Below are 21,008 nucleotides of genomic sequence, written 5' to 3' on the forward strand. Positions count from 1 at the left end.
CCACACACACGCACCCACCCCACCCCCTCGACTTACAAAGGCATAAGTACATGCTGGATTTTTGTACATAGCTCATTTCATACTGCATCAAATAAAAGAATATAATATAAGTTTTCTTTTTCGGGTAGCTAAATGTTTTTAGAACTGGCAACCATGAAAATGTCATCACCTTAATAAAAAAAAATATGATAATTTTTGGTTGGAGCATCGTGTTAAAATTGTCTACGTTTTACTTATGTGTGACAGTAAGCTATTGATCAATCTGAACTGGTCGTACCACGATCTATCACAAACAACAAAGTTTGGGTTTCAGGTGCACGCTAATGATTTTGCTAGGTAGGGGTCTCTGGTAATGGTAAAGATGATACATTATTAAAACAATGCGTCCTCGCATTCGCCATTAGGACCCTCAAGATCAATGTATTATTGACGAGATAATCACCTTGACATAAATGAAGTCATGGATGTGTTGGAAAGTGACAGGATTAATCCCAGCGGCTTAACCACTATCACCACACTGCCAGTGCGATACACAGTCGAAGATACCACAGAGTACCAGCTCCACGATATATACTCTTCGGACGACGAGAATAGCAATTATCTCGTCAAATCAGCAAATTCGGACTTGGACTTCAGTACATCTCAGCAATCGGAGTCTGAATCAGAATTTTTTCAACGAACTAATAATAATAGAACTAATGGTGTGACTATAAAAACTGAAATTTGCCGCGAATCCAATGGACATATTTCGACACCAAGATATTCGGTCCCGTGTAATGGGACATCTGGTTTTAAACTGACAATACCGTCTATAGAAGAAGCCAAGGAGTCTGGCTCAGACTGTGGAGATAATGAGTCATCGTCCTCATCACTCTCATTCAGATCAAAAACATATCCCAAAAACCTACACGCCAAAAACCATCTTCAAGTCAAAAACATGTCATCTAGTGAAAGGAGATCATCTTTCGGAGGGTATACAGGAGAAAGACGATCCTCTCTAACAGGTGCAATCAAAGATCAAAAACATCGTCCACGTAGACGGTTTAGTATAAGTGTCAGTTCTAGTGATGACGATTCGACATCTTCAGATTCTGTTTCGGAAGAACAGATCAAGATTGAACAATACATGCAATCGCGACAACGACGACGCCATTCAATGACAACAACGTCTGGTGAACTAGTGCAAGCTATGGCAGTACTCATGGGCAGACGAGGTTCCGCTAAAGGTAACAATTTACTACCATTGTTGGCAAATGTCCTCACCAAATTGGCAAATTCGAGTGGCAACGGTGGTAGATTGGATCCTAATGATACTGAAGACCGTCAGAAACACCAGCGTCATAGCGCACCCCCAGATGCCCCTGTTATAACAGTAAGTGAAGATGGTGGATACACATGCAACAGTTATAAGTCTATCCAGCCCACGGACCGGCCAACGTCCCCAATAGATCTTCTGAAAAGACCACATTCACCAAATTCGCATGGTAGTTCAGATGATGGACATTCGGACCACGACACGACAGGTCTGAGTTCTGACTTAGATATCCTACGCATCTTGACGACAAGATCTCCTTGTGTGTCTGAAGACGACGACAGCGACTCGGACGATCAAGACAAGCCACCACAGAGACGTAAAAGCAAAAGTCACCGTAAATCTTCTTTCAGTCTTCATGTGCCACAACAACCATCACAAACACGAAGGTCATCTATGGGTTCTATACCATCGATGCTCAGAACGAGTAAATCAAACTCCTCATCTTTAATAGCACCGCCGTCTTCCAGATCTCAGTCAAGAAGATCTTCGTTTTCAAAAAGTGAATCCAGACGATCCTCAAGCTCCACCCTCACGACTCCACCGTCATCAAATACCCAATCGAGAAGATCGTCACTACATCTATTACAAACACCTGCATCTGGAGATTCAGGATCTGTATTACCAGATGATTTGCGTCAAAAACTTGAAAACTCATTTCTTCAAAGTCCAGCAGAAGATACCGCACCTCAGGACTCCGTGGGTGTACCATCAGGACGACGAGGGAGAAGATCTTCCATGTGTGTGCCTTTGGTAGCTAATCATCCAGCCGCTAATCCACCTTCATCTTTGGAAGAAGAGGAAGAGATCAGGCGTCGTGCAACAATGGGAGGCAGACGAAGGTCATCATGGGCTGGGTCAATGGCAATGTCATTAGCGACTCCTTCGCCATTCATTGTACAGCAACTACGAGCTACATCACCTATGACTCTGCTTCGCGAAAGCAATTATTACGGTAAGTTGATAATTTGTGAAGAGTGTTTGAGTGAGAGTAAGGCATGAATCGTGTTTTTGGTACCCATCAGTTTTTATTACTAAATGGACGAGTCTGACACGTCAAAATTCAAGATGAGATTTTAGCATAATTTGTATTTTAAGTGCATACCAAGTCATAAGGTATACATTCTGGACATTTCAAGAGATCCAATATGGCATTTGGAAGACGCAGACTTTTTAATAAACATCAACATTGATGGGTACCAATCCTTTGGATACAGCCTGTGTTTCACGATGCTTTATCAAATTTCAGACACAACCAGTGTTTTCATATATTTAACTAAGGTCAGCTCTTCTCATGTGAATTTTGTTTCCAATAAAGACCTCGCCTCGTGATGGAAGCAAAGATGCTCGTTTTTGACAAAATATGCCTTACTCTTGGACATTCATCACATTCATGTCTGCATTTTATTTTGATTGAGATCTTATGTAATGTGTTTGAAATAATAATATTCCCGTTGGTTCTGAATTTGTCTTTTGCTTAGTATATTATACCAGAGACCCACACTTGGGTTTTTTGTTTGTCTATTGTTTGTTTGTTTGTTTTTTGTCCGTATCATGGGATCAGTCCAGGGGTGTGCCAAATATATGGAACACGAGTAATACATTGAAGACCAGGGCTACAATGCTTTAATGTCATTATCTGCCCATGTGGTTGTTGGACCAGGAAATTCATAAGATCAGCCAAGGTATGCACATGTACCCAGTACATGCGCCATAGATGCATATCCTTTACTAGGGCAGATATATTTCTGGTTTCTTTAATTTCAAAAGCAACTACCAAAGCTGTATCCAATCTAAGAAGAATACCAACTGTATGGCTTCAAAATTATATTAGCCGGTGCCTTTTTGACAGAAACGTACAGCCAAGTTCATAGGTCTTACTTTCCAATGGCATTGTTCTGGGACTTTTTGTAATGTCTGAACTATCTATATATGCAAGGCATTAACAGCTGCTATCTCATAATAACTGACTATTGTATCTAGCATTGTATTTATTACGCACCAAGGTGATAGCCCTCTCTTCAAAAAATAATTTGACACTTATTGCAATGTCCTGGGTAAGATGCTTAGCTCATTTGTTAAATTGTTTTCTTTTCGACGTGCGTTTCAAAATATTTTTGTTTTTGTTTTTCCATATTCCAATTATCTTTGAATACGTTAGATAATTGCGCGAGTAAGCTGATAGACAAGAGTAACATTGAATTATATTGTGGCTTGAGACCGCCGTCATATCTGACGTGAATTAATCGAAACAAATAAGAAACATTGTCTAAAACACTATCTCTATAGATGATTTATTGCACGTGATGTATTCTCTCAAAACTACCATTCTGGTTGTTCTTGGTTTCATTTTATCAACGTTTATAAAAGTATCGTAATAAAGTATGACTGAGACCTTCTGCAATAATACTGCACTTTTAAACAAAGGATCACAAACAATGACAAAGAGAAGAAAGCACTGAGACAAAGAAGTAACTTCCCCAGTGAGTTATTCAACTGGTCAGCAACGCACTATAGTACGTTACTATTATACGTTACTGACTTACTTCTTTGTCTCAGTGCTTTCTTCTCTTTGTCATTGTTTGTGAACCTTTGTTTAAAAGCGCAGTATTATTGCAGAAGGTCTCAGTCATACTTTATTACGATACTTTTATAAACGTTCATACACATCACAGTACGGAATTAACGTATACGGAATACGTTTCGTCATAACAAGTAAAGTAAATCTTTAGATATAATTGTCAATATAAATGACTGTCAACAGGTTGATTCAATCAAAAAGAATAGGGAGAATTGCCGTCATAGTTATATAATAATAAACCATTCAAATGGCATCAAGCAATGGAACACGAATATCATTCACGCACAATTAAATGTCTTAACAAAATGCATTCGTTCAATCATGAAAGAATGTTTGAACAATAAACTTGACTTCAATCAATTTTAGTTTTGCATATAACGGTTAACCGTTATGTTATATCAGATACATCTCCTTTGCATTTCTTCTATTGCATTGTAACAATTGATTTGTGGTAAACCACAGTCTGATAATGCTCCATATAAAGTAACTTCCTGCAGTTCTTTTGTATTCGATACAGGGTGGACATTTAGAGCATTTATAATGGCGCTAAACAAAAAAGCTTAAAACGAAAACAAGAAGATTATATGAAACAAAACTACAAACTACAACAGCAAAATGCACTAACATGGACCCGCTTCCTGGACCACGTTCACAGCCAAATAATTGGCACCCAACACAAGAAATCTGTGAGTAAGTGAAATAGTGTGAAACAAGACCTGTTTCTTGAAGGAAGTGTGTGAAAAGCAGAAGCAGCCCCGTTCCACACTATTCCACTTACTCTTTGGAAATAATCACCTGTGTAAAGATCTTGTACACATTCTCACAGATTTCTTTTGCTGTGTGCCAATTATTCGCCTGTGAATGTGGTCCAGGAAGCTGTTCCGTGTCAGTGCATTTTGATGTTGTGTCAGTTGGACAGCTGCTTGGTTACTGACATGTGTTTTGAGTAGAGTATTGAAGTAATCCAGTGTGTAATTTTTGTTCATTTTTATGGACAGGATTTTTTTAAATCCTAAAAGATATGACCTTGTGAAAAAGTTTCTTTTTGAGGCCAGTTTAGTTAATGGTGTGAATGCAAATTTTTGTAAAGGAAAGAAAAATCATCTACTTTGACCAGACTTTGTTCGTTGTCTCTTCTTAAAAGTCTGTCTTATTTTGATTATGTGAAACTTAGATAAGAACATTTTTAAACAGATCAATCGATATTCAGCCTCGTTCCCCATTTTGCTTCATGAAAAGTAAGATTTTGGTATCAGAAGAAAGTTCATATTTTTCTCATTACCCGCGTAAAATTTAACGCCCAAAACTATTTGTTTAGATGGTGAGTTTCTATGGTGTGAACCAGAATGTGGTGAATTGTGGTAACCACAACAGAAAATACATTGTAATGTACTTACCTATGGGGCATTGTTATTAGTCTCGGTCACAGCCGATTTGTGCTCATCCGTAACTAAAGCACAAATCGGCTTGGACACACGTTTTTGCTCAGAGACTAGGTATTATGGTCTCAGTTTTTGCTTCTCGTTATCAAAACTGAAACAAAACCGCTGAATGAATATGAAGGGAGATATGCTGTTGTAAACTGGTGACCTCGCAAGAAAGGAATTTATAACCAATTGAAGAGTACTACTATGCAGATGCTAAAGGCCTACTGGTTTTTACCAAAATGCACAAGTTAAAATAAAAATGTTCTACTTTGTTCAGTAATAAGGATATAAATTTCCCCCATGTTAACGTTGAAATACGTTCATCACTTCCATGTCAAAATATTTCAGGTACATATTGTACGCTTGAACCACCCTGATGGTGATGATGATGCTCGTCTACCAGCAAGCGTAACTTTTTAAGTGTACTCATAGTCATAGAGCAAAAGAAACTTTTTTTTTATCGATATCAGATATTGGTCAATATGAATCGCAAACTGTGAATAGAAGAATGGATCAAACCAAAATACTTCCATCAAAATGTGTCAATACAGCAATTGACTTTTGACTTTCAGTAAATATAAATAGCATATTGTGTATTTTGATGAAAGGCGTGACATAATCCACTAATACCCCTTCTCTTTACAACATTCAAATTAATAACTTTGTGTTCAATAATTAAGGTTCCGCTACATGTCGCTTTTCTGTTCTTGGCTACAACTTATTGTCCTGGACCCGCGCTGCGTCTGGCTCGACGACATGATACTTCACATAGCAGCTATCCATAATAGAAATATTATATTAATATTAATAATCTCTGACCAAGAATAAAATTCGGAAAATTCTATCGAGACTTGAACCAGCGATTCACGGTGATAAATGGTACAATCTGTCAGACTAGGATGAAGGAAATTTCAGATGGAGTTGCACACTGTGTTTGGAAACACAGTGCCTTTAAGACCAAGACAATCCTATACCACTACATCCAGTAGCGTAGCCAGGGGCAGAGTCCCCCCTGACAAAAAATGAAAGAAAAAGTGCCCCCCTTTTTCACCAAAATTCACCCCGATCATGGGCCAAAATACGCGCGCACGTTGATACAATGAAGCCCTTTTCATCCAGATCATGGGCGAAAATAGTGTAAAATCAAACTTTTTGTCGTCCCAATAAAGCCTTTCTTGGAAGCCCAAAGACATGTACAGCATTTCTAAAAACGAAACCGGTATTCGCTACTTGCACGGTTCCGCCATTATGCACTATGTGCGGGAGAGCCTCGAACTGGCAGCATACATGAATGGGAATTGAACTAGTCATAACGTTCTGTGTAAGGTTACATAATTCTTCCTTTCATGTATGCTGCCAGTTCGAGGCTCTCCCGCACATAGTGCATAATGGCGGAACCGTGCAAGTAGCGAATACGTAATGCAACTGCAATTTTTTCGTCTGTGTCCCCACCCCCAGAAATGTTACACCCCCCCGACCAAGAAAGCTGGCTACGCCCCTGACCACATCACGCAATCCGAGTCACCAGATGCTCATCCTTTCATAATTATACTGCGCACAAAAGTATCCTTACACTTAATTAAAAAAACACTAATTTCCTAAAGACAATAAAACTAAATTAAAGTAGTTGATAGATGGGCAATTTTGTTCTGCGTATGTTGATACCTTATAGCATGATGTGACTTTATTCCCCCCTCCCCAACTTCTGCCAGTTTGAATGAAAAATGAGAACATTTCAATCATGATAAAATTTACATAGACTTTAACCTCGCCACATGCAGATTATGACCACAGCGCAGTAGTCGTTGATCTGTCATGCTGTAATGATCCCGATACAAATGGCAGCGGGATTCCCCCATTAGGAATAAGTATCCAAATTTGTCTCTTTAGAAACTCTACCTTTTGTCATTCAAATAGGTATAACTTTGGGAAATAAAGTTACATAGTACCAAATGAGGTATCAAAATACGCAGAACAAAATTCTCCATCTAATTCATTAGTTTAGTCTGTGATTTCGCGGGAACTCATGATTTAGAGCTTAGTTTGATTACCAAGATCTTGGGCGATTGTGATAGTAAATAATTTACATTATTAAATAATAAATAGCGCCGCTATGTATGCTAAAGCGATTCAGTCTTGTGGTCTTGGACAGTAAGTAGTGGTCAATGACTAATAAAGAGCTATTATATGTCTGATACAAATAATTTGCTTTAGAAAATTGTTTCAATCAAAAGCGCGAATGGTATTGGATTTTAAAAAGTGAAGTAAAGAATTTGATTGTAGGGGGATTTTTATTGTTATAATTATATTTCTGGCACGTCAAGTGGTTCGTTTTAATAGCAATGTTTTATTGTTCTGAACAGCTCTTTATTAGAGTCCATTAGGATTTTTTTTATCAAACCAGGGACCGTGTATAAACTAACGCATAAGGGTTTTTAAAATTTAATTAGCTATGTAGTAAAAGGATTGGCTTAAAGTGTGCTGAGGCTTGTGGATCGTCTAGGCGTCACTTCGCTTTTTTTTAATGTTTTTTATTTGCGATACAACCCTTCTTTATAATTCTATGAAATATGTGAATGCATGAAAATGATACAACATTACAATGTAAGTGGCATATCCCATCATCCTCGGTAAGCCGTCAGTATATTAAGCAGAGAAATGAGAATTTATTCTCATCTTCTCTGGTATGTATTCATCTCTCAAACAACTTGCCTGTTCGACTGTGCCGACTGTGCATCTCTCAAACGACTTGCCTGTTCAACTTGCCTGTTGGAAATGAAATGAAATGAAATGCCTAAATTTTTTCACTCCTAATTCTAACAATAATTTTAGATACAAATGGCATAATTACTATTAAATATTGGTACCTATTCAATTTAAACACAGATTTTATTACTTTTCATTACACGGTCAAAGTGTTTCACGCAAATTTTTCAAATCGTTGTCTTTTGCAAAGGCCAGAAGATACAAACGGCATGTATCTATTTCCAGCTGCGAATTATTGTTATCGCATTAAAGCATGGACGTATATATTTATATACCTCCATGATTAAAGTATTTAAGAGACTGTTTCGTTTCTATTTTTATTCTATTTTTATTCAAAGTTATAACAATAACTTTTTAATTTAAAGGGACAAACATCCGATCATAAAATTGAATTAAGGTTTGTAGTCAATAATCTCCCATGATTCAATACACGTTTTATGACAAAATCAATGGATCCGATCCATTTGAAAAGTGTAAAACGATAACGATACAACTGAAAAGGAAAACAGACACAAAAACACAAAAAGGCAAAAGGATCATGCAACACAAATGCTCCCAAATCAAATGCACATCTAATTGAATACCTAAGTGGGAGAAGCGCCCAAATCCACCATTTACAAAAATGAGTTAGACCCAGCATTTTATTGCTAACAGACGGTTCTTCCATGTGTGTGAAGGAAGGGCTCAAATCCACTCTCTAAATAGGCTTCCAAAAATACACTTAATCCTGGTTTCCATGGACAAAGGCCCATTCCACGGAGCTGGGCCTTTCTTCCACAAATATTGGGTATATATGGAAGAAAGGCCCAACTCCGGCTCATATTTAAAATTGTACCGTTGCCAGCCATAGAAACATAGAAACATTATATATCATTTTACATGTACTAGTATGTAAATGTATGTTCTTGTTTTCAAGGTCCGTCCATTGAAGATGAAAACATTCTGTCTCTAAAACTTTTCAGCATATTATTGGAAGAAGGGCTCAACTCCGGCTGATATTTTTCAGTATATTATTTGAAGAAGGGCCCAACTTAAGTCTTGTACCGTTGCTATGGAAACATCATATATCATTTAATACACATGTATGTAAAAAATGTATGTTCATGTATGATCCCTGAAGATGAAAACATTATGGCTCTAAAGCAGGTGGTGGCAGATGCGATATCGCCCGTCGCCATTGGATATACACATAATCATGAAATCTTCACAAACAATAAATTTGTTATGTGGTGTCAAAGCAAAATTATCTTACTCTAAAACCGTTGAGGTACGACAAAGTACCCCATTATAAGTATGTTGTTTTTCAATTTGAACTGCTAATCGTCTATTTTGAATGTGGCTGTCAGCCTTGTATTTTCGCCAGCCTCGAACGTCACGTGTCGCGTGTCCTATACCGCATGGTTCTAAAGCTTTTCCAATTTGCGCCCTCAAGTCCAGTTTTGGCGTACATAATGTTTGTCCGTATGCTAATCAGCATCTGAAATAGTTGAGATTAAATATATATCTTTCATATAAAATTGTAGGTTTATAATTAATGTCTGCATCCAGACAATAATCCCACACAACAATCAATAGAAGATAAGCTGTGCTCACAATAATTATGTCTCTTATTTTTATTTTAAATTTGATAGATTTTGTCAAATTACTGCTCGGTATGCCCTCTGAGTATCCAATATATCAAAAGAAAGCGAAATTGTCTGATTTAGTTTACCCAAGAAATTTCTCGGAGTAATTTTAGGCTAAATCTTGTAGATTTTGTTCAGGAAAGAGACAACTGAAATCTAATCGAAACTTGAAATGTAGGCCAAATAGTCCATGCCTATTGTAGTACTAGTACACATCACGGCACGGGTACAATGTTAGGGTGTATACTGATACGCTCGCGTATGCGAAGGGAACTTGTATTCTGAAATCTCGACTTTGTAACTCATTATAATATATTAAATTAAACCTCACAAATACATTTCGCCCGCTATTCGTACAATTGTTGACGTCACCCAAAGTTAAAGTATTAACAATGGAGTGTAACCCGCCGTACCACAAAACGAGAAGCTACGAGAGTGGTGTCGAGATTGAACTAACTCCGACCACCTTTTGCCAAATGAAGTCATTTTTCGGACTTTTACTGCAAGAGAATGTCAAAAACAGTCGCACAGACTAATTTTAAACATTTTAGTCAGATAAAATTTGCAATTTTGAAATATATATGCTCGACCAGTTAGCAAAACAAGACCTCGGCATTTTGTCGTCGATGGTGACGAAAATGTGCCATAATTCTATACGCATATTGAGTTTACTAGTACTAGGAGGTACATGTTGAATGTATGCATGCCGTACACAATGCACGTCGCTCCTTTCCATTGTCATGTTAACACATGTATTCCAAAATCTTATTAGCAATAATTAATCAAATAAAGCTTTTGATGTCATCGATGTTGAAATGAGATTTGACTGCAATAGAAGCTTATGATTTATACATCTTATATTTCAATAATTTCATAATTCATAATCATTTCATAATTCGATAATAATGGAATGTGGCTACAAACAATTTCAAACCTAAAAGTTAAAATCAATGTTACAAACGTACGCATTCCCGGGACGCATTCATGTCGAAAAAGCATTTCAACAAAAAACAATCAACCGAGCAAGGTTATTCCCTGAACATGATTGATGCACTAAACTAATGGTCATGTTCTCATCTTTTCTGTCAAAATGTAATGCCACACATTGATTTTTGTGACTTTGCGCGAAGTGAATTATAAAAGATTAATGATATGTGGTTATTGGTACCGGAACAGGGTTTTCTTTTCTTTTTCACTTAACATGCTTAAGATGGACCTTTTCATTTGCACTATCATGTTGCGCAACTCATTTGGTAACCGTGGGTTCGTTCAACCTCGAGTTTGCGACTGACTGGTAAGATTTGCGGGAAAATGCGTAAATGGCGCTGAACTTTTTTTACTATAAAATACCAATCACAATCAGTGAGTGTGCAGAATAAACGATGACAAATGTTTTGAAAGATATGTTATTGGGACACTTTGTGCAAATACTCATTACTAGTAAATTTCCTTTGGAAAGAAATGAGAGCTGTAGGCCTATGTGTTTAAATTATGATTACTCGATCTAGTTTTCAAAGTTCTGTCAAAATGTCATGATGAGTTGTCTGTCTCAAGAAAGAAAGAACTATTCTCATAAACACCTGCGTCATCATGGTCATAGGAGGTAAAACTGCATAATATAATTAACGACTCTTTTCGATAGCAGTTTTGCATAATCTTTGATTTTCTGTCGTCAAAAATTCAACATGTGTGTAAAAACGCACATGACGTTATAAACGGAAATACACTCTCTCGATTTTGCCCACTTGTAAATGTCAGTCATTTAATAAGTGTTTGAAGATTAATTTGATTTTTTTGTTAATCGAGTTGAAGGGTCATTTGATGTCATATGCATGAGTCGATCCTTATTCTGTGTTTATTACGATATATATCTTATGGGTTTTGTATTTTATTGATATTTTTGTTAATTTTACGATAGATAAAGCCCATTCAATATACCCAATAAGATGCCGTTATTGGGACATCGTTTATCGTCGGAGTTAACCCTCACCATGACGGACATAGGCAACAGACTCAACTGAACATTTATTTTTTTTAAATTTTTTTTAAATTTTTATTATGAATGTGGTTTTCATTTATTCATTCATTATTTTAAACTCACTCCCAGCCGGCGTATTTAAATCAGCACCATATGAATTAAAATAAACCAGCCACGCCACCCTTTTGAGATATTCCACTTGTCATTTTAACCAAAATTAAATGTCATTCACCATGTTATTTGAAGATAAACTTGCTGCTATACATGATCGGTAAGATGCAGTTTTCGATATCTTCAGAGATAATATCCAAACAAGCCTGCAACATAATATTTCAATAACATCAGCAGATTCATTCACAATATACTATGTATGTTCTCGTATGCTTTAAGAATTTCCATTAAGTATGCGGGCTCTCGTTTCAAAGTCTGATTGCTGTAACTAGCGGATATGGGGTTAAGATGTGGATATAAAACACATGGTTCATCAATCGATGATATATTGATAATTGATATTATGGAGACCGTATTTCCAATAAACTTGAAATGATGTACGTCCCACATCATCAAGATCAATCACACTGCAGTCTTTATTACCCGCAAATTGACATTGAATTTGCCAGTTTCCTAGCGGCGAGCAAAGTATAAGGATATCTTACGACATTGCTTTTGACTAGAGAAGATCTTCTCTGTTTTGATTTATAGAAACTTTCCAAACATATTTTGCCTTTATGTAAAACCGGATATACACCTTTTGCATTTTAACCAAGATATATTCATCATGTTCATGACGTCAATGGAAAAGTCGAAGGCGGATACAACTTTATAGCGGATGCATTATTTTGTGTAGTGTGGTTACACTTTGTGATTTAACCATGGTTCTGGCGTTTAACTTTGAATCTTGGGGATGGGATGCAGTATTGAAGACTTGGAATGATGACTTTATTCGAGTCAAAGACACGCCACGACGTAGTTCATCAACACCGTCTTGCAAATCATACTTTGGTATTAACGGTAATTTAACAAAAGTAGAAGAAATTAATATAGGGTATTCACAGTATTTGTTTTACTTAGTTTCGGGAATGAATACAATTGCATTATGTTGTTGTTTGTTGTAGTCGTATATGGAGTTTGTACTTTTCTAAATGTTTTAGTGTTGTTTGAATGATATGATATGCTGCTGTTGTTGTTATTGGTGTTGTTTTGTCATCGTTGTTGTTGCTGTTGTTGTTGTCGGTATTTCTGTTTTTATCACGTTTTGGTAATTTATTTTGCTTTCGATTTCTTTCGCTTCATTTTTTATGTTTTTTTGGTTTTTTTGCCCATAACCTATTCATAATGTATCCTGCTTTAGTGCCCAACCATTCAAAATAATACACGCGTAGTATTATGCCAGAGAAGATGTTTCTCATCTTCTCTGATTATGCACTGATCCCAGATATCGATATTGCTGATCATCAGTGATCATGCTTATTAAATATGATATAATATTGCACCTTACATTGTTTTGGGATCAATCCAATGTTGAAATGTTCACAAGAAAAACGTATCTACTAATTTCATTATTTTGTTCTGTTCGCAATTTTTCTTATATCTTCCTTCCTTTTTATTCATTGCAGGAGACGATCATGACCTAGCAGACAACAAGAAGTACCAAGATCCTTACTTCCTCACAATTCACTTCATCACAAACCCCAAGAAATCACGCAAACTCAAGAAACTTCTCAAACCGTTAATTGACTCCATTGTTCCAAAACTGAAACTCTTCAACTACGTAGAGCGCAGTGAAAAGATACCCAAGAAGCCTGAAATGACCAAAGAAGAAAAACTCACCACCGTACCTGCATCAGGGGTGGTGCTCTTCATTAACGAGGGATTTGGAATGGAGAGAATAATGGAGGCACAAAAGTACCTGTCGGAGAAATCAGAATGGACAGTTCATCATAGTGAGAAAGTTGGGTCAAACGCAGTACCTTATCCAACCAATAATCAAGACTTTTATGCCCATAACTCTGAGATGCCACTGTGGGCGGTCCGTCAAGTGCACTTCGGTCGTGACAGGTTACGATTCCAGATATTCGTGTCTAATGAAAATTGGCAGGACACGATTGATTTCTACTCAACCGTTCTGGCAAGGAACTTTCAGTATCAGAAAGAGGATTTCTGTTACTTTCTAGTGTTCGCTAGTCGAGAGTTGAATCTTGAGGTACAATTAGCATTCAAGAAACTCCCAGTTGGGTTCAAACCAAGGTTGCTTGACTCCACTATCTTGCAGTTCAAAGTGGAAACCATTGAAGGTCTGGTGCCACTTCTACCCAATGTCTGCAGTCCAATAAGTGACAGAAGATGGCAGACTATGGACCCAGATGGCAACAAGATCTTGCTATTTAAGGTTTCCAGCGATGATTTATCACCTGGGGCATTTTCGACACCGTCTACAGCGTCGACAATGTCTACGATATCAAGTGATTGCACGACGGAAGTGTCGGACACGGAGACAGGCACACCAGATCCTAGTCCAAGGGTAGATTCTCCAAAGTTGCCCAAGTTTGTCAATCATATAAATGGCCTGGTAGATGACGACGATGGCATGGTATCTGCAGTTTAAAAGTTGTTGCAACTTAGTGAAACTTTAGATAGATTTGTTATAAGATGATCCCAAAATTGCCCGACCTTTCACGGCGTGTCGGTAGCCGTTTAATAAGGGGTTTCACGAGTACATACCCAGCAGACACAAAACGTTTTAAAACGTTTTAAACGGGTTATATTTTGGGTGTTTGTCGGGTTATATAAAGATCACGAAAACGTTTTTAAACGTTTTGCATGAAAACACACTACAATAACATTTTGTAAAATGTTGTCAAAATGTTATTGTAGAAAAGTTCGTCAATACTTAAACAATATTATGCTAGAATAGGTTACAGTAAGTTTTCAACAAATGTCTTTGAATGTTATGAAAACGTTTTAAATACCCTATATATAACATGTATAACCCAACATTTACACGTTTTTGATAACATTTTCTTACCTTTTGCGAATAATGTCGAAAACATTTTGTGTTTGCTGGGTTGACAAATACGTCAACATTAAGAGACTGTACGCAATAATGATTGAAATATCGTGAAAAACATAGTTATACCAGAGTTGGTTGAAAACGTTTTGAGCCGTTATGCATTTTAGATATTATAGCAGTCAAACTGTAAAATCTCAAAAAAGATTGGCGCTAGCTCTGCCTTTTAGGCTGTATCAAAATGCTTGTTTTCCGCCGCCTGTTCTTTTTTTCGTGAATTTCATTAATCATGATGCTGAAAGTGATTGCCAGTTAGTTTTGTTATAATGTTGCTAAGAATGTCAGGATTTAAAAAATAAGAATGTAAGATTAATCATTATAGCCAAAGCACATTCTGTGGAGAGATGTTGCACTTTTAAACGAAGGACATCAGTCTTTACATTTACAAACTGATTTAGTGACGTTTGCATTTGTACACATCGGTTGTTTTTAAACAAATAATCAAGAATCAATGTGTATTTGCTTGAAACATGTTTGCAGCCCGAGTACTGTCCTACAAGATCATTTTCGGATTGCAACATGTTTCAAACAAAATAATACACATTTATTCTTTACCATTTGATTGAAAGCAACCGATGTACACATTTTGTCGTCAAATCACATTACTATGAATTTTGTTTAAAAATGATGACTGTAAAATACAGAAATGTATGTTTTGCTTGGCACGATGTGGACGATTTATTTTGTGATGTGGGTAGAATTCACCATTATCACCTTCCTTTATCATGTTTCTTCAAAATGCAACGACATTATTTCAACAAAATTCACATATGAAACGGTACGTTCAATTTAATATTTTTACTATTTTATGAAACTGACTCATTTGTCGGAACCATTACTTTTGATACAGCCTGTATAAGTATAGAAGAAGCAAAATCACTTATCGTGTGTAGTGCGGATAGTCATTGATCATAATAACTCACACTTTTCAACTAAACATCTCACAAAAGTAACTAACCCCCTTAAATAAAGGCCATTATTCAAACAACATTATTTATTAACAGCGTACATTTAAATCAACGTAACCCAAGATTTGAAAGTTGCAGTAAATAATATTGTTTTGTATTCAGTATAATGGAAGGAAATCTGTGTAATGGTATCTGAGTGTTTTTGAATTGTTGTAAGTGCAACTTTCAAATCTGGACCTCACTACATTAAATTGACCGGAGTTTTATTGTTTTCTGGGCTGTCGTATCAAATGAGGTGTCTAAATGCGCAGAAATAAATTCTGCTTCCAACGCATTTTACAGATTTGTAATACATAGCCCGTTTTTTAATAATAGCCATAAGGGGGTTGGTTACTTTTTTTGTGATGTATATTTTGCTTCACATGTAAAAGCCTGTATCACATCCGGGTATGGTATTCGTTTCAGATCAAACTTAGCACTACCGTATATATATTTAACCTAGCCGGGTTGAAACTCAGAATTCTATATGCATGCATGAAAAGGAGACAAAATCACATTGTTCTTTTAAAAGATTGAAATTTATCTATTATTTCCAGTTAAAGTTGTACCCTCTTTGATGTTTTGAAGTAAATAGGGATTACTCATATAGTTTTCTAAAAGCAATGTATATTAAATCGAAACAGTGTGTCTTTGTAAAAATCCCTTGGGGGAGGGAGTCCAAGTTCAGTGGCGTATCATGGTCATTAGTCTGAGGGGGAAGACAGCAGAGTTCCCGGTGGGCACCAATTTGGTCCCGTGTTACTGTTATTGCGCGTGAAACGCGAACATAATTCAATTGTACACTATCTTTGCCCAAAATGAAGGTGAAATTTACAAGGTTTACAAGGCTAGTTTTCAATGTTACACCATTTTTCCCCAATGTAAAATGTTGTGTTATATACCGGGACAAATATATTTTACACTATTTGGGGTGGGGGATTGGTGGATTGAATTTTTTTGAGGGGTGGGATGGTTTTTACTGTGTTAAAATTTTCTTGGGGGTTGAGTTAGCAAACCAATTCATTGGAGGGTTCAACCACCTAACCCCGACCCACCCATCCACCATGTCCACCTGCAAAGACCACACTGAATCGAAAACAATTGATACATCTGTTTAAACGAAGACTATACGTATAGGCCTAACATCAATATTTATCAATCGTTTCTGGTCAATTTTTAGTCATAATCCAAGGCCTACATACATGAGGTTACCACAGAGAAGAAAATCCTATATATTATAATTATTTCGCTATTTGAAAGTATACAAAAAAGAGCATCAACATGATCAATGGGATATCAAGTTGGTGTGGGTGTAGGTCCAATATTTCACTTTTAATATTTACGCACTTTATATATTTTCACTTGACAAAGCTATATTAAAATAAAGTTAAGCTACAAAACTGTATTATATATATCATTGTAGTTTGTATAATAAAAGAAAACAGATACTATTATGTTGGTGTATTTAGTTCATTGCAATGCAGAGTTCTTTAGTTCATTGTCAGTGTGTCCATAAAGTACCAATAGTTGTGGACCATCTAATATAACAATTTTGTATGTGTCAAGCGTCAAAATTCGATTATTATTACTTTTTTAACCGGTAGGTCCGTCCGGTGGGGGGGGGGGGGTCACAGGAGGGAAGATGCCCCACACCCTTAACCCCCCCACCCACCACCCACCCTCTTTGGCTACGTTACAGGGGCGTAGCAAGCGGGGGGACAGGGTGGACGAAGTCCATGGGCCCCGAGGGTTTAGGGGCCCCGAGCACAGAAGCGAAAATTAAATAATTGCCCTATGCAGCTTTCTTTTAACCCCAATAACAGCATGTTTTTCGGCCAAAAATAGGGCAAAATTCCAAAATTTTCCGCGCCGTCGCGCGCATTCAAATATCAAAATTCATGTTGTTCTGGCTAAAATTGGAACAAAATATGTTAGTTCCCATTATACGTAAACCAACTTGGCCACTGATTTGAGTGCACATGCCTTTCTCGGCACGTGAGTTCGGGCCCCTGGCCCAGGCCCCCCCATAAGGTAAATCCTGCCCTGGTTAAAAGGGCCCGTATAGTATACTGCTCCTTGTCCATGGGCCCCTGATGCTCTTGTTATACGCCCCTGGCTACGTAACTGAACGGCGTGAAGCTACACACTTCCCTTTGTTTCCAAACGCCTTAGTCATATTTCTAGTTTAAATAGACGTTTATTTGCCTTTTATTATTATATGTACGCTGTAAATAAAAAGTTACTTATAATCTTGAGAAAAAAGGGAACAGAGCAACAAAATGAGTCAAATTATGGAACTCAATATTTATGAAATTGCACTCAAATTGAGTACAATCATTATTATGTTTTGATGAATCCAAGTGTATGAAAATATTGGATCCAAAACATAAAAATGATAAAAATAATAGATATTTTATGCCCAATATTTCAGTTTCACTTTATTTATTGGTCTCGCTATGTGAGTTTTAAAATATTGGACTCCGAGTACGTCTCGTCAAATATTAAACTCACAACTCGAGCAATAAATATAGGCGCATGATCGATTCAATTTTACAATGGTTCCATTTGTCTTATTTTATTGCTCTGTTCCATTTTTACTAAATATTGAGTAATAATCATTGTTTTTTAAAATCTAAAATGTAGTGTCCGTTATTCGCTAAAACAGAAAATCTAAAAATCAGATTTTGTTTGCAATTTGTCAAGAGAACGTATATACCGGGTGCGTTAATATACTATGCAAGTGATAAGACTGAAAACGACATATAAAGGGTAGGCCTATTATGTCATATTTTTGGTAAATGTTGGAAGAGTTTCCCATGCATGATTTCATAATTGACGCTTTTGCCAAATTTATCATATAGGAGAAAGTAAATATTTAGAATAAATTGATTGACTTCACTTTCAAGCAATTCCTGCAAATGTCCATTTGTTCGCTTTCGCTGTAACTGATTATAATTATGAAGTTCTGAATAAAGCGATCTTTCAGTGCAGAACACGGTGGTAAATAAATAAATCAAATTCAAACCATAAAGTACGTTTATGTCTTGTACCGATTTGATCATCCCGTTATTTACGTTTATTTTATAACCGCCCTCTTTCGGAGAAGCCTTCATGATTTAATGAATTATTCATGAGTTAGGCCTACAAATTATTCCTGAGTTAGGCCTACTTAATGGTGGCGCTAGTTACAGACTTGATCATACCACCTCACACCACTCCACGCCATAAATAAATTCTCCCAGTCACATTTCCCCAATATGAAATTTAAAAAAGTAAAATTTAAATTTTGCTTCTTTTAAAATTTGGCAGAGGCGGGGTTCGAACTCACGGCGCCGCTTATAATGCTCTATGAGCCTAGCGCCTTAGACCACTCGACCACTTGTCTTCGTGGAATTCATTTGAAACTTATTTGAAGATATAATCGCAACTTCAATATAGGCATACCACGTGACAAGCAAAAGCAGAAAACGTACCATATTTTGGAATTTTATTTGCCTAAATACATTAATGTGTATTAATAGCGCTCAATTGTTGTTAATCCGACCATAAACATGATAAATGCGCGTCTATTTGGACAATACATGATATCGATTTTGACACGTGCTCTCACGGTGTCAGTACATTTCCATGGTCAGTAAAATACTATAGAGGAACCTACCATTTTTCTTGTATACACGTTCGATGTTTTTATCAATTACATAAAAATTCCATTTTAGACCCCAAATGTTTTTTCAGGAAATAAAAGATTAGATTACCATAAAAACGAAACAGTAATCTTTTGCCGGGTCTAATGTAATATTCACATAGGATTTTCAACGTTTTTTCTATTCTTATTCTTGCTCAATTAAAAAATTTTTTGGCGTATATAAAATTGAAATAAAATTCTCTGCCTCTTAAACGGCATCAAATGCGCCATAATTGGGTATCACGAATCGTTATATATGATGTGCAGTTAATATTCATATTTTCTTTTATACAGAGGATGCTTCAGTTTTGACAGGAAAATTTTTTTCTTGAAAACCCTCTCACTCGGTTATTTTAAAAAGGTAACCACGCTTCCCTAGAATGTGCAATAAATTAGCATTAAAATTTTTCTTATTCTAACAGCAAGCGTTTCTAGAATGTATTTTGGCGAAATGTGGTGTGATACCACCTTGGGCCATATACTGGGGAGGGCGCAGGCAGTGGTATCTAAGATCGATCGATGTCATTCATGTATCAACCCCGGGTATCACCATACACTGAAACACAAAATTGGCCTATATCGAGTGTTCACAACCAGAAAGCCTTAAACTCACACGAGAATCCTTTGTGATTTAAGGCTTTCATACTGCAGTTACTGTCCGTTTTCCTATACACAATACACAGTGCTCTTTCCCATTGACGCGTGACCTTTACAAATAGCCCTACGTTAACAGTATGGGGATATAACTAGTTAACGTCGCTGTGTGAAAAATAACCGGCCAATATTAAAAGTACTCTTCTAAAGTTCTAGAAAATATAGTTTTTAACATGTCCTAAATTTTAGCTAATTTAGATGTTTGGAAATATTCGTACTTTGGCGTTTTAGTTAATGTTATAAGTAATAGTACATTGCCTACTTAACGTCGCTGTGTGAAAATAACCGGCCAATATTAAAAGTACTCTTCTAAAGTTCTAGAAAATATAGTTTTTAACATGTCCTAAATTTTTAGCTAATTTAGATGTTTGGAAATATTCGTACTTTGGCGTTTTAGTTAATGTTATAGGTAATAGTACATTGCCTAGTTAACGTCGCTGTGTGAAAAATAACCGGCCAATATTAAAAGTACTCTTCTAAAGTTCTAGAAAATATAGTTTTTAACATGTCCTAAATTTTTAGCTAATTTAGATGTTTGGAAATATTCGTACTTTGGCGTTTTAGTTAATGTTATAGGTAATAGTACATTGCCTAGTTAACGTCGCTGTGTGAAAAATAACCGGCCAATATTAAAAGTACTCTTCTAAAATTCTAGACAATATAGTTTTGTAACATGTCCTAAATTTTTAGCAAATTTAGATGTTTGGAAATACTCGTACTTTGGTGTTTTAGGAAGGATATGTAAACGACAGATAACACCAAAAATATGAAGAAATTATTTCTAAACCGTGTTAAGTCAAAAATCATTATGTTGCTCATTTTCAAGAATGCTGGTTTACAAAAAGCACGACATTGTCTGATTTCGTGAACAAAGCCACACATAACATTGTTTCCTTTCGTTTCCTTTATAATCGGTTACCCAACTGAACCTATGAATACCAGATTTATTGCGATATCGCACATGAA

The 21,008-nt window shown here is 36.4% G+C and overlaps 1 protein-coding gene across 1 annotated transcript; it reads left to right on the forward strand.

The window, feature by feature from the left end:
• The first annotated feature begins 255 nt into the window (after positions 1-255).
• Positions 256-14,546, forward strand: LOC140166947 (uncharacterized). Its single transcript, XM_072190433.1, has 2 exons — positions 256-2,267; positions 13,306-14,546. Exons 1-2 carry the CDS (start codon positions 461-463, stop codon positions 14,292-14,294), a joined length of 2,796 nt encoding a protein of 931 aa, XP_072046534.1. The 5' UTR covers positions 256-460; the 3' UTR covers positions 14,295-14,546.
• Positions 14,547-21,008: the final 6,462 nt, after the last annotated feature.

The sequence above is a fragment of the Amphiura filiformis genome, chromosome 1, assembly GCF_039555335.1.
Source record: "Amphiura filiformis chromosome 1, Afil_fr2py, whole genome shotgun sequence".
In the NCBI taxonomy this organism is placed as follows: Eukaryota; Metazoa; Echinodermata; class Ophiuroidea; order Amphilepidida; family Amphiuridae; genus Amphiura; species Amphiura filiformis.

Excerpts from the sequence above, each read along its gene's own strand:
- LOC140166947 (XM_072190433.1), top strand. The coding sequence starts at position 461 with ATGGATGTGTTGGAAAGTGACAGGATTAATCCCAGCGGCTTAACCACT. Across the intron at positions 2,268-13,305 it reads TCGCGAAAGCAATTATTACG|GAGACGATCATGACCTAGCA; the intron begins GTAAGTTGATAA and ends TATTCATTGCAG.